Source organism: Motacilla alba, chromosome 5, assembly GCF_015832195.1.
Source record: "Motacilla alba alba isolate MOTALB_02 chromosome 5, Motacilla_alba_V1.0_pri, whole genome shotgun sequence".
Taxonomy (NCBI): domain Eukaryota; kingdom Metazoa; phylum Chordata; class Aves; order Passeriformes; family Motacillidae; genus Motacilla; species Motacilla alba.
In genome coordinates this window covers 26,693,860-26,708,039 of record NC_052020.1, presented here as the reverse complement: position 1 = coordinate 26,708,039, position 14,180 = coordinate 26,693,860, and the positions used below count along the sequence as shown (strand labels likewise).

Genomic DNA, 14,180 nt, shown 5'->3' with positions numbered 1-14,180 from the left:
CCCACAGAAATAAAGGGGAGCAAATTATTTTTGCCTTAAATGAAGCATGTTGGGATTCCAGATTAAATAGGGCCATGATCTGATCTCTCTCTTTTTTTGAGTTTACAGCCCAAAATCCAGCCAATTTGCTGAACTCTGCAGCAATCTCCTTAGCTGCTTCTGCCTAAAAGCAGTAATAAGTGATTCATTGAATTAAGAACATTGAATTAAGGCTCTTTGGTTTTATTTTTTGAGATCAAGAATTCAGGTCACAGAATGGGGGTAGGGTAGATGACGTTTTATTTAACTGTGGGAACACATGGTTTAGTTCCCTTCTAAAACAGTGTTTAGCTGTGATTATAAGAGAGCAAAGAACATGAGATGAGTGTTGTGAGGACATGACCTCAACCTTTCTGCTGCATGAAGTGGACAACCAGCTCCTGGACCTTGTGCAGTCAGGTGATTGCAATAGGCTCTTCACACCCTAAAAAGGCTCATTTTTGTGTGCCAGATAAGCACCCAAGGAGAAGCTTGCTCGGTGCCCTCTTTAGGACTTTGTACTGTTTGCCCTGTGTTCTCATTGTTAATGCCTCCTCAGCTGTTATCCAGAGGGTTGTTCTAAGGGTTGCTGTTTGTAAAATAAGCTGGCTGACAGGACTGCAGCACCAAGCTGTGCTGAACTAGAGCAGGATTTTATAGAGGCTGCTCTTTTCTGAATGTTGGGAGTGGATGTTGGTAATGGCAGGCATCGGAGCTCTCATGGGAGTACAGAGACCTCCCTTTGCCATTGGAGGCAAAAAATAAGGCCTGTGATTGATAAAGCCTCGTGCTGAAGGTCAAATGCTGAGCAAAGAAGTTTCTACATCTTTTGCTGTGCTTGTGAACTTTGCAGGTTGAAAATGGATAAGAGCGAGCCCGCAGTAGTGGAGGCCAATGTTGGGGAGAGAGTCAGACTGCCTTGCACAGTGGAAGCATCACCAGCTCTCACCATTGAGTGGCAGAAAGATGGGCAGCCCCTCTCCTCTCCCAGGTGAGCTCCCAAGTGGCTCCAACCGTTCATGAGAAGAGCATCCTCCTTGCTTTTCCTTCCCTGTCTCCTCTCTGAGAGAACAGAGCTGTTGGCCATGCAGCGAGGGTCTGTCTAACTTTATGCTGTCCAGCTTCCTCCATCAGGGCCAGGCTGTACTGCCGGCCTGCCCTGTCCTCCCTCCCTCACAGATGGAAGATTGAATGTTGAACCCTTGAGGGAACAGCTGTGACACAGGGTCTAAAAGTGAACCAGAGCTCCAATTTATTCAGCAGCAAGGTTAGCAGAAAAAGAACACATGGCTAGCAAATTTGCCAAAGACCAGCTGGTCAGTGAGCAAGGGCAGAGGTTCACAGCAGAGAGAGATCAGGGCATCTGTAGTGGACTTCCACAGCTACTGGTGTTGCTCTCTCCTCTCTCTGCTCCCAGAAATCTGCTCTAGCAGCAAGTTTTTCCAGATTCTTATAGCATCAGTGCTGGGATTTGAGGACTAAGGGTTGCATTACAACCCCTGAAGCATTTGAGCTGCTAAATCTTTGCTCAGTGATACTACAAAGTTGTGCACAAGGCTTAGCTTCACCTCTGCTGGCTCTCAGGAGTGCCATCCTGACCCAGGCACAGGCTGAGGGACGCGCTGGCTTTGTTCCCCAGGCACAGGCAACAGTCGGACGGGGCCCTGCTGATCAGCCGGGTCAGCTCTGAAGACATTGGCTTCTTCACCTGCCTTGCCTCCAATGGACGTGACCGCGACCAGCGCCAGGTCCTGCTCCGGCCTCTAGGTACGGGGTGGGCGGCAGCACACCCGCCTCGTGCGCACAGGAGTAGCAAACAGGGAGGGCTGTGCAGGGCCAGTGTGGGTTCCATTGCTTCTGTGCCTCTTTGCTTCACATCTAGAGTTTAACAGGCATCCTGAGGGCAAGGGAAGAATGCGTTGTTTTACCCAGTGGTCATCTGCATGTGTCCAGTGCTCCAAGCAGCTGGGAGAAGGGGATTGGCAGCACAGTAAGAGTGACTCTCAGGGCCTTGTTTCTGGGACTCTGGTGTGGGATGAGTATAAGAGCAAGAGAAACTAAGGAGATGGTTCTTCTCTGTGTGTCACATGCATGTGTCCAGCTGGAGGAAAAAGTTCTTTGAGACCTTTGTTACTTGTCCTTTCTTGGGCCAAAATCCTAGGAAATCCACATTCCCCAGAGCAGCAACAGCACAGCCTCAAACATGCTGGGGGCCCAGGGGCTTGTAGCTCATTATGGGATGTGTTGGACTTTTCTCATGAGGGAATGCTCCTACTCCCAGGGGGAGGGTGGCATTGTCCCCCTGCTACTGATGATTTCCCTTCTGGTCCAGGAGAGCTGAGGATCACTGGTCTTCTGCCAAGCATCACGGTACCTGAGGGAGGGACTGCTCAGCTTCAGTGTACAGTGACTGGCAACAATGTGAATATAAGGTGGTCAAGGTGAGCCAAAATGAGATGGAATTTTCCTTCTCTTCCCAAACCTCATCATTTACCCTCCAAATATTAATGCAGGGTGCCTGCCAGGTATGGCAGAGACCACAGTTATCAGCCCCAACTAGTATCACCTACCCTTTCTTAAAACAACTTGGATGTTACCCAAAAATCCTGGGCAAGATCCCTGTAGGGAGTGCGGGCATCAAGTTCATCTTCCAGCCAAATAAGGAGAAAATCAGACATTAAATTAAGATTTCATGGAGGTCAGAAGGGCTTTGTGCTGGAAAACTAGTGACATGAAAATAACATGAACTAAAAGGAGTAATCAGAGGAAAAGCTTTAGTTGCTTTATAAAAAACCCTCTCTGCCTAATTGTGACAGACATTTTAGGCCCTCTTCTCCCAGCTTCCTGTTGCAACAGTTCTCTCCATTTACTGTCAATGGAAGCAAAGGAGATTTAGAAGCATTTTAAAGTGAAAAGCTGTGTTCTCTTTTCCTGATAGTTTATCAGGAAACTCTGAATTTGTGCAAGTGTTTAGTGAGGGCTGTTTTTCCTGTTTGAAAATAATCAGTTCTGCTTTGGAGCATTCTTACAAACTACCCAGAGAGATGGACGGGTTAATGTTGAAATTCCAAGGGTTAGGACTGAAGTGGGCCATCTCACACATAGAGCTCTTCTTCTATACCTAAGTTTGGTATTTCGTCTAACAAAATGATGCATGTTTCAGAGTTGGAATGAAAGCCTTTCCAGTGAAATCAATTTCATTTCATTGGTAACCAGGAGTTCACAATTCAGGCAGTTTTCCTGCTGGGCACAGATTATTCCAGGAGGAAGTGAACAGACACAATCTTGCTGGTTTTTTAAACAAACTTTTAAAGGGAGAGGAAAGAGGGCACATTGTTCACTACCCTGTATGCTCATCAAGCAGTACGTGCTGCTGTCAATGCCAGCCAAACAAGTACTGCCAGCCCACAACCTGGAGAGAGGAAAAGGCACACTGGATTTTCTCTGAGTTCCTCAAACCTCAAGAATGTGTGCTCGCAGAAAGGGCAATGTCTTTGCTCAGAGCACGCAGACTCAGCTACCTCTCACGCAGACACTGGGCAACAGAGGTAGACTCACTCAGGCTCATGTTACCACCCAACTGCAGGGCCAGGTTGTGCAAAAGATTTCTTCCTCCCTGCTGAACTTCTAAAAATTCACCCCTTCACAGAACATCATTTTTCAAAGAGCACAGGGAGCTCCTTTAGATGATCCTTTAGCAGCCATGGGTGGCAATAATGAAATAATTTGTTTTTGGCCCCAGGAATGGAGTTCCCATGCGGGGGGATGGCCACCACATCCACCTGTCCCAGGATGGAAGCCTGACTATAAGCAACGTCCAAGAGGCTGACGAGGGATCCTACACATGCAGTGCCTACAGCAGCAGCAGCTCGGTCAGTGCCAGCTCGGAGGTGAAGGTGCTGAGGAGCCGGCCTAGCAGTGAGTACAGCCCAACCTTCCTGCTTCTCCCAGCACAGTGCCTGGCCCCTGGCCACCATCGCACCCATTGTGTGTGCCAGTCCAGCACCAGCCTCAGGCTTTGGGGAGCAGCGGGAGCCTCTGGGTCGTGCTGCCTCAGGAGCCATGCTTTCCATGGACAGAAAAGCAGGATGTTGGAAACACCTCCTGACCTGGGCATTGGGAGCCTAATTAACTTCCTGAGGCCATAGTTGCTTGATCAAATAGTTGGTTGCGTGATTTGTAGCTGGACTTTGGACACCATCCAGCTATCTTTACATAGAGGGTAGATAGAGTAGTCTTTCTCTCCCTGGAATTTACATTTTCCTCCTGTATCTCACCAGAAGTGTCTGTTTCATCTTGAAACTCATTGTCCCCTTCTTGATGTTGGACTAAATTTAGAACTGGTGGGGTGGAGGAAGCAGGAACGTGCTGTGTCTTTTGGGATGGAATAGCAATCTAAGGATAAATTTACAGCTGGTTCACCCTTTGCTTGGCTGCAGCCACTGTGAGCCACGTTGTGGACCTGAGCAGAGAGTGCGTGGACCAGCCCCACCTTGCCAACTGTGACCTGATCCTGCAGGCCCAGCTCTGTGGTAACGAGTACTATTCCAGCTTCTGCTGCGCCAGCTGCGCTCGCCACCGCCCCCAGGGCAGCCCCCCGCACCCCCGCGGGTGACAGCATGGCCATGGTGACCGATGACAAGACTGGAGGTCTCAACTCTGTTCTTTTACTGCATGGGACAGTTCTAGGAACCCTGCCCTGCTCAGAAGACTGAGAGGGTGAATTGAACAGCGAGTAGTGAGTGTAAATGCTCGAAGGTGGGAGACCCAACACCCTCAGGTTTATTGTAAACTCCTTTTCCCCTGTAAACCTTTCCCCTGTATTTCCCTTGTATCTCCCATACCTACTCCATCTCTTAAGAGTAGTTGCTGTCATTCACAGAAACCAGATGATAGTAGGGATGTAAGGATGATGTGACTAGAGATGGCAGATGACCAGCATGAAAGAGGGAGAGACTTCATACAAGTAAGAAAGAAGCGCTCTTAAAAACATGATCTCTGAAGTGTTTGAAGATGGGCCTGAACCATTTCAACTGAAGCACTAATGAGCCATGAACATTTGTTCCTCCAATGAGCATTGCTGAACAAGTGCTCCTGGGGTGCACTTTCCATCTAAATGCAAAGGACTCTGGCCATGAGAAACAGCTTGGTGCATATAAAATTAGTGTTGAAGTCCTAGCAGATTACTGGCTCTCAAGATGAAGCTGTAATGTCATGATACTGTCGCTGTTCTATTCCAGCAGATCTTAGACAAATTTCTAGTAGGGTCAGTATGGTTTCTACATGACTGCAATCAGCATTGGAGTGGAATGCAGAAGCAAGGCTTCACGGAAAGCTTAAGACAAAATAGAAAACTACTTTTAGCCCTTCCTGAACGCTAGGGGTAATTTAGATGAATATACCAACACCCATTACCTGTCCTGAGATGCTGCAGTTTAAATAGCACTCATTCTAGGAAGGCTCAGCAGGTAATCTTTTTCCCCTGAGCCGGAACTGTGCTGATCTGACGTTGTGCTGAGTTTGGGCAGGGGCTAATAATAAACACATAGAAATATGTGTGTAGGGGCATTTCATTTGCCAGAACAAACCTCCCAAGGATCTGCTCTAGTCTCAGTTAAATCCAGGAAAGCCTGGCTCTGCATGTGGCCCAGGCTGATGCCTGCTGCTACAGGCTAACAAGTTAGGACTTCAGATGGAGAGCAGCTGTAGCTGAAAAGCATCCTTCATTTCAAGACCAACATAGAGTGGCAACAAGTGTGCATCTGGGGCTCTGAAAATCTCAAGCATTAGGGGTGGGGAGGTGAGATTATGTTATGATTATATCATGTTAAACCAGGAAAGGCCTTGGCTATCTTCAGTATCTCAAAATGGAATTATTTTTGAGCAAAAGGATTATTTTACAGCTTTCACACTATTGTTCTACCCTCGCATCAGCCCTGACAGTCCCCTTCTTCCTCATTGTACACTTGGATGGGTTGATCATAATTATTAGCAACATTACCCATGCATTATTTGCATAGACAGTAGGTATAAACGGGTGTGTAGATGTTGGTATTTTGGTTGGGGGGATGGAGGATTGGGTTTTTTTACTTTTGTCTTCTTGTGTCACTTCAAGGCTTTTAAGAAATGCAGCTAAATCAGCACAGGTATGGTTCAGGACTGAACACACTGCTCTAGGATGTGAACAAACGGTGAAGTCTACAAGCAATCCAGTACAGGAGAGACAGGTGACAGTCACAGCTATTTGGGGCTGGGTCCTTCTGTGGTCTGATAGATTCTGTTTGCTAGGAGAGACAAAAATACATATTTTGCATTTAAGACCCTTTAATTTGATTAGGGAAAAATTCCTCTGCTGGAATGCAGGCAGGCATTACAGTATAAGGTTTGAAATCAATGGATGTTTAAGACCATGAGATAGTCCTGAAAACATCCACTTGTGTTTGTACATGTTTTTCCCTTTAACATCTCAGACCAGCACCTTTTTCTCTGTGTGTCTGTATGGGATATTTTACCATTTCAGTATATGTTACAATTTTTGCCTTTGAAGACCAGGAACCTAATCAGAGACTCTGTAAATTCCAGTCATTTTGAAGCCCTCTCTGTTCCGTGTACAGCATCAAGGGGTAGTCAGGCTCTGCTCAGGAGCATGGCTGGAAGTGGATTGTGGATGTGTCAGACCCTTTTGTCCCAGAGTAAGTAGCCAGTTCCATATAATCCCTTTCTAAGATGTCAGAGGCTTTATTTTTAGAATATTTAAATAGTCTATGTAGTCACCTATCATTTAAACTCTGTGGTTATATAAGACAGGGCCAGGAAGTGCTTTCTCCAGACTCCTGAGGGCTGTAACAGCCCCCTGCCTGCTGATGGGCAGGACTTTAACACTGGCAGTGCTTTGACTAGGGGAGAGTTTATGCTGACCTCCTTTCAGCTGCACAACCATGGCAGTAAGGGTGGGATTGACAGGCATGCAGCTCCCTGCTGTAAATCCATGTCATCAAGTCAACTAAAGGATCTTTGCATTTCTTCTGACAAGATCAGCTCCTCCCTCTCTGTAGTACCACTTAATCACCTACTCAAGGTTTACTTTTTTATGTGAGAATCAAGATATTAGTTTTTTTCCTTAAACAATGGGTTGTAGGAAGTGCTTATCTTCAGGGCAGGAGAAGGGTGTAGCTATACTGGGCTATTTTCAGCTTGATCTTGGGGCCCTTACTGTGAAAAATACGTAACAAACTGCTTTCTTTCCTACTATATATGTCTATAAATACTTGTTTGCTTTTTGAAAGCTGAAAAAAGCATTGACACCAACTCAAATCCCACAGGCAGTGTTTGCATTACTATTCATACCATACTGAACACAGGTAAGAATCTGTAATGTCACAAGTTGTTTTCTAAACTGTCACTGTAAGACTCACTGTACTTGCCTGGAAATGGAAACTGCTGGCAAGCTCAAATCTAAGGGCTAACAAAGGGAGTGTTTATTCCCCTTCAGGTTATGGAGTCTGACTTTTTCCCTTGTGTCTAAACTGACGTGGTGCCCATGAGAATGTGGCAAGAACCAGTCACACTAACAGGGTCGATATCAACTCAGCAGAAATGGAAAAGAGGTGAACATACATCATTATCTTACATGGCTCTTTCTAATAGTAGGGGACAGAAAGAGTTTTCCTTTTTGCCATTACTGAATGTTACTCTCCTCATGTTTGTCTCTTTGTAAATATTCAGTGATAGAAAATACAGCCCCATAAACCCAGAATCTGGTGTTTTCAGTAAAGGCCTCTATTTTAGAGCTTTAAGTGCTTATGCATTGCAAGGATATTTTGAAATTCAGTTTTAAAGTTCAATGCAACCTAACAGGTTGCAGAAAATGAGAGGTGTTAAGATATGAGTCTGAGGCTGCTAGGTCGGCAAGCAGTGCTCATCCACATCCACCTTACAAGACAGAAGATACCCAGAAGGGCAAATGCTGAAACTGAATTAGGGTGGGAAATAAGTCTCTCACAGACAGTGCTTCTACCACCAACATTTATTTCTGTTAAAGCAGATTATAAATCATCAGTACAAATATATATAACTTACATTTGCTTGTAAGGCCAAAGTTTAAAAGTAAAGTTAAAATGAGATGGTTTTCACAAGTCACCAGAGGCAGAACCTGGACCAGCTGCAGCCTTAACCACAAGGTTTCACAAATCAGTGGGGAAAAATAAAACCAAAGTTAAAAACCTCTAAGAACTATTGACAGACAAACATAAAATGGTTTCCCAGGCAGCCCCAGGATGTAGATATGATGACAGTAAGTTGTCACAGTAGTGTTAGAACCAATAGATTAAGACAAAGAAACTGCAGCAATACATGAAAGGAAAAAAATCCATACTATATAGAATATGTAGACTGATTCCAATAAAAAACAGTAAATTCTCCCCATGGTTTTCAAACCATGACAATACTGTTCTTTAATTTTCTTTATTTAAAACTACGATATAATGACTTATCGGTTGTGATTGTTGTTGCAATATGCTACTTACAATGAACAGATACAAGAACAAGCTAGAGCCCCTTTTTCCACCCCCCCAATATTACTTACTATAAGAATCAGCGATAAATCAATCTTATGTACAATTTCTTACATCCAACCCCCTTGTTTTTAACCTTTGGCAAGATTACTTACAACTCATACAGCTTTTAATATCCAACTATTTAAAATATTCTAAATGCATAAAAATAAAGATTTTGGCTTTACTTTATTCTTTACATATAATATTCACTTTGTTACTCAAAATGGAAGCTCAACTTTTTCCACAAACCTAGCTTTTGCTAAGGTGACAATATCCCACCCATATCCACCCCCCACCCTACCCAATTTTTCCCTGAGGGGGAACATCCAGGGCTTGCAGGGCATCAGGAGGACACAGGTACAAACATCTGCCTTCCTTTCTGTGAGATGATTGATGTTTCTGCAGAACAGGCCTTGGGACTGGGTGCTTTTCTTCGCTCCATTTGACTTCCAGCCTTCCAAGAGAGTAGGGAATGCAGACTGGGGTGGCTCCAGGATTCCTTTTAAGAACTGCACATTAAATTCTTTGCGTGTTTCCATCCTCCCCATAATTGCTCCCTCTTTCTAAACCATTTTTGTTTGAAGGGACCATTGGGATTATCAAAGCAAACCGATCAGAACGGTCCCCTCTGCTCCCTTTATCCCTCTAGCCTAATGTACAATTTATCCGCCCCCCACAGGAGCGCTCAGAGTTCGATCTCGAATGTCTTCTGTAGGTCACTGGAGAAGGGGTTGGTGGGGGAGGGGTTGGTGCGCTGCTTTGCCTTGCCCTCCAGAGCCGCCCACTGTGCCTCAAAGGGGTCGACCTGCGGGGTGGGCATGGGGGGCTGCGAATGCTTGTCCTCGGCAGCCCATTTGCCCCCCTCCACGCCGTTGAAGGCGGCGGAGCCGTTGTGCTGCGCGGGCGGGTGGAAGAAGGGGCTGGCAGTGGCGCTGCTGCTGCTGCTGTCGTACTGAGGCACCGACTGCTGCTTCACCAGGCTGGGGGACTGGTGCGGGTGGGCCGCTGGAGTGTGGCTGGCAGTACCGAAGACGTTGGCCACCATCTGGGAAGGTGTGATCCCAACCACAGGGACGCTTGGGGCTGCATAGGTCATCCCATTTGCTACAGCATAGGGCTGAGCTGGAATAAACGCTGGCTGCATGGGCGGTACCACGCCCACCGGCACAGGCTGAGGCGCAATGAAGGTGCTGACTGGGAAGGCTGGTGCTGACTGGGAGGCTGGAGCTGCTGGAGGAGGCTGGAGCAGTGGCTGTGGGGCTGGGGCTGAGGTTGGCTGCTGTTGGGCTCTGACAGTCTTTGAGACCTCTTCCAACCAGCGGTCTGCCTCTGAGGGAGTACGTCTGTGATTTCCTTGGAAGAGACTCGGTGAGGCCGCACCTGAGGAGGTGCTGCTCCATTCGGTGCCTGGGAAGGAAAGCATGGGCAAGTCACTAATGTTTCCATTCCTCATCCTTTTATTGGTTAGAAAGACTGGAGGGTGTACACAAGAACACACAGGCCTCCTCCTGACATGACTGAAAGATGCTCCCACCATTGGAAGCATCTTTATGCATCCACTGTACTGTTCTGTTCTAGGAAGACATTTGTTAAGATGAGGTAGGTAAGCACTCCTTCACTAAAGTGCAGATTTATGGGGTTTTTCTTCATAGCAGACATCTAAGGCTTTAGGGTACGCAGGAAAGCTGCTGCCTGCACTCATAACTTTGTGGCAATGATCTAGTCCATAATCACTAATCCCCCTAACTGGGAAGTATCAGTTTCTGAATGCACAGCTCAGGACTGGTAGACTTGGAACACAAAGGTCACTGTTCTACAGACAAAGTCTGGTGCTCTTACAAGGCCAAGCAGAACCTACTATTTCACTAGCGAAGTTTCTCTCATGGAGTGGCGCTTACACCACGACATGAAGTAACTCAGACTGCAGCCTTCTAGAAGCTCATATGCCTACATGGGTGATCATTTCACCTTACACAGTGCAGACAAGGCCTGGAGGGACAGACTAAACTTGCTAAACAGAAGAAATGAACTTCTAAGCCTTTAAGCAACCAACTTAATCCCTCCTTATGTATATTAGCGAAAAGAACACACAAAAATTATTTTGGGTACACACAGATTCTTTCCCTTTTATACACACAAACTTGCATACGACTTCATTACTTCCTTTTTAAGCAGTGATTTTATAAAATGCTGCCAAAATAAGAATCAGTCCAGGTTACAGACCTAGCACCATCAAGTTCATCGCTTCCCTCCATCCACTCGTGCAAAACGCTACTACTTCCAGCTTTTGTTCCTGTTCCTTCCACTTGCCATTAAGTGGCACTGACAATTGTCTCAGGGGCTCAATTATGCTTTTGATCCAAGTTCTTATAGCAATGCACCGGATCTACTTCCAGTCTTACCAGCGACCACGGCTGCAGCTCCAGTATTAGCAGCAGGAGCATGAGCCCAAGGATTGGTTTCACGAACTGGCATAGCTGTGGACACTACAGCAGCTTGGGATGGTTTAGCAGCAAGCACACAGAAGGCAGAGGCAGTGCCATTAACTAAAATGGGAGCAGACAACATCAGTGCGATTAATTCATGCAAGGCATGCACGTGACTGGAGTATTAGTGGGCCAGGTCATACCTATCCACATACAACACTTTTAGAGACTTCCACATGACAGGAGTTTGTGTAATTAGCCAGACTGGACTGACAGTAAATACAGGTAGTAAATTTCATTTCACCAAGCCAACACTTGTTAAGAGAATCATGGGATGGTGGATTTTGATGTCCGTTAGGAGGCCTTGATTTCTGATGACTGACTGACTGATGTTAAATTTGTTGTTTCTGTAAGGAAGAGATATGGCTCACCAGTAGTTATTGTACAGTTAATTTTAGATTAAAAAGAACAACTCTTTGTAGATACAAAGTAACAATAACTACATTTAACACGGAGAGGTTCTTTTTTCACACAACTTCTATACAAGCACAGCAGTGAAATGAATACCAATGGCTGCTATGAGTTCTATAGCTGGCATTTTTCCACACCTTATCTAAGAATTTGTGTAAAAAACAGTAATCGGGGTGGCACAAAATCCCTTCCCTTGCGAGATTTGGTTCCTATGACACACTCCTATGCGGTTCAGGAGGCACAATGATAAAATAGCCATTATCTCAAAGCCAGTTCCTTTTAGAGTTAACTATCGTGTGGTAGGTGCATGAACTTATTGTTAAAAACAAAATCACAGAAAAATTAAACAGACAAGATGAATAAAGCAGGATGCATTCACCCAAAATACTGGTAACAGGACTTGCACAAGAAATTAAGACCATGTGTTACTAGAAAGCAACATTATGTGCATTCAAGCCTCATCCAGCACCCAAAGAAATCACAAACCTTGAAAGGCAGGAGACTGTGGTGCAACTACTGTCACTGGTTTTGTCATGGGGGCCGAAGAGAAAGGATCTTCTGATGGTGTGCTGAAAGCACTGGTGATCTGAGAGCACAGGGCACTAATGCTGTCTGTTTCCCCTTCTACCTCTGGGACTAAAATGTAAACAAAATTCATTAAATTGAAAGTTTAAAGAGTACAGAAACAATTTACAACTACCAATGTGAAACTGAAATATAATTCGTTTCCTTATGTCCTACATGTTCTTGCTACTGATTTGCATGACAGCTTTTTTTTTTACATTAGTGTTGAAGATCTGGCCTGAAATGGAACACCACATTAATGTATTTTGTGATTAAGCCAAGAGGGCAAGGAGATCACTGTTCCAGATATAAAGGATGCTCATATCAGGAAAAAAAGGGTTTTCTACAGTTTAAGTAGAGATCTAAATCTTTCAGTATTAAAGTGCTAAACTTCTCAAGGGTTTGGCTCTAAGATGTGGCATTCTGTGAAATGAAAATACTTACGATAGATTTAAGTGTTTCAACAACATACTTGTACAGTAACTAGATGAACTTTAAATGTATTGACAGCAATGCACAGTGGCAAGTTCAGTCTAGAGTTAGTGTTGATTGTTCCAGTTGAGTGGTAGCTGAAATCCCCAGTTCCTCTGCTAGAATCATAAAGGCAAAAGCTGAAGATAAAATGGATGCTCAGTTTTAAACGAAGCATCAGTATCATGTGGATAATGTAACATCTGGAGTAAAGCTGCCAGCTTACCAGATGTTCTCATTATTACTAATGGCAGTGTTTTCCAAAAGTACCAATCATCAGTCCATCATTGCATAGAACTGACATGAGCAGGCATAATCAAGCACAAAATACTGTAAGAAACATAAAATGTCTGCACACAACATGCACCAGATCTAAAACTCAGGGGGAGGCATGCCCAAAAATTGATTCTTTGAGGGATATTCCAATACAGTGCATGCAGTGGGGTAAGCAGCACTGGCAGTGGTATATATGGGAACATGCATCAGAAATGTTCTGAATCATGAACAATTGAGATTGTGGTGTGCTCAGTGACTATCACTACTGAGCAGTGCACTATTACTGTAAAACTGATTGGCTCAGGGCTGCACAGGTCACTAAACAAGCATTATGAAAGAAGTCAGACTAAGTATTTTTGTTGGGTTTGCCTTTGCCACACTAATTTTTACTTCAAAGCTAAGAACCCTAAAACCAGCTCTGTTGCCAAGTGAGAGTACAGCTGGCCTGAAGGATAACACCTGGCTAAGGGAACTCGAGGACATTATGCAAGGTAATGAACACCCCAGGAGTTTACGTTGGGATGACTTTTAGAAAACCCCACTATCATCATGTGAAAACTGTACCACGTAACACTGATACAGCCAGCTGTACCACCTAAACAGGCAGATTCTCTTTAAAAAATGTGAAAAGCAATTTCATTGCTCTCAAAAAGAATTCAGACAGACAGAAGGACAGACTACAGAAGAGCATCACATGATCCCAAGACAAGTGCTTAAGGCCTTGAAGGGATTTGTGTCTCAGGATGCCCTGACAGTAAGTGGAAGAACCAGTTCAGTGACTCAGAGGGAAGAGCCAAACTTACTAATTCACCAACACCCATGTTCCTGAACACTTCAAGCTGTGCTCCAGTACTTCAGATAGCAATTAGAACTGTTTTCTGCACGTGAACCCCACATTTGAAATTCTCGCTTATTCCCAAAGAAGAAATTTTCTGACATGCTGATGTTTGTTCATGATAAACGATCAACATGAGGTGGGAAGAAGGATTTACTAGAAAATAAGGAGTTACTTGAAGCCACAGAGAAAGAAAGAAGGAGGAGATGATTTAAGGCAATGTTTCACTGGAACCATTTTGTTTTACCTGAGTTTTTCATGGGGAAATCAGTCTTCCTTTGCACTGTTGAAGGCAGCTCATTTATTCGCAAAGACAACTGGCGTTTAAAAGGAGACATCTTTTGGCTAAGGGCAGGGAAGCCCCTGAAAGACCCTTGCCTGGCAAGCTGCTCTATGGGGGCATGCCGCCGTGGGATAGCGTGGGGGTTGCTCATTTCTTTATCCAGAGAGGCAGCAACTTCAGCAGTAGGAGAGGTTGGTGAGCCAGAAGAGGGGGCAGTATTGTTTGGTGCAGCACCTGGTGCTACTGTTTTCACTTCTGTTTCAACTGCTGGAGGAAACAGG

At 45.0% G+C, this 14,180-nt stretch overlaps 2 protein-coding genes across 25 annotated transcripts in view; one reads left to right on the top strand and one right to left on the bottom strand.

Annotated features, from left to right (window-relative positions):
• The window catches only part of PAPLN (papilin, proteoglycan like sulfated glycoprotein), a 62,730-nt gene extending 53,968 nt beyond the window's left edge, over nt 1-8,762 (top strand). For all 9 annotated transcript variants that reach the window (XM_038139640.1, XM_038139633.1, XM_038139637.1 and 6 more), the window contains 5 exons: nt 872-1,009; nt 1,658-1,785; nt 2,351-2,459; nt 3,761-3,936; nt 4,458-8,762. In XM_038139640.1, the coding sequence (XP_037995568.1) occupies nt 872-1,009; nt 1,658-1,785; nt 2,351-2,459; nt 3,761-3,936; nt 4,458-4,633 (727 nt within the window). In that variant the 3' untranslated portion in view covers nt 4,634-8,762. The remainder of the gene's footprint in view (nt 1-871; nt 1,010-1,657; nt 1,786-2,350; nt 2,460-3,760; nt 3,937-4,457) is intronic.
• Nucleotides 8,030-14,180, bottom strand: part of NUMB (NUMB endocytic adaptor protein) — a 92,272-nt gene continuing 86,121 nt past the window's right edge. For 8 of the 16 annotated variants that reach the window (XM_038139643.1, XM_038139651.1, XM_038139652.1 and 5 more), the window contains 4 exons: nt 13,864-14,166; nt 11,957-12,106; nt 10,976-11,119; nt 8,030-9,980 (listed from right to left, as the gene is read on the bottom strand). In XM_038139643.1, the coding sequence (XP_037995571.1) occupies nt 9,259-9,980; nt 10,976-11,119; nt 11,957-12,106; nt 13,864-14,166 (1,319 nt within the window). In that variant the 3' untranslated portion in view covers nt 8,030-9,258. The remainder of the gene's footprint in view (nt 9,981-10,975; nt 11,120-11,956; nt 12,107-13,863; nt 14,167-14,180) is intronic. The other 8 variants (XM_038139654.1, XM_038139656.1, XM_038139657.1 and 5 more) reach the window with 4 other exon arrangements.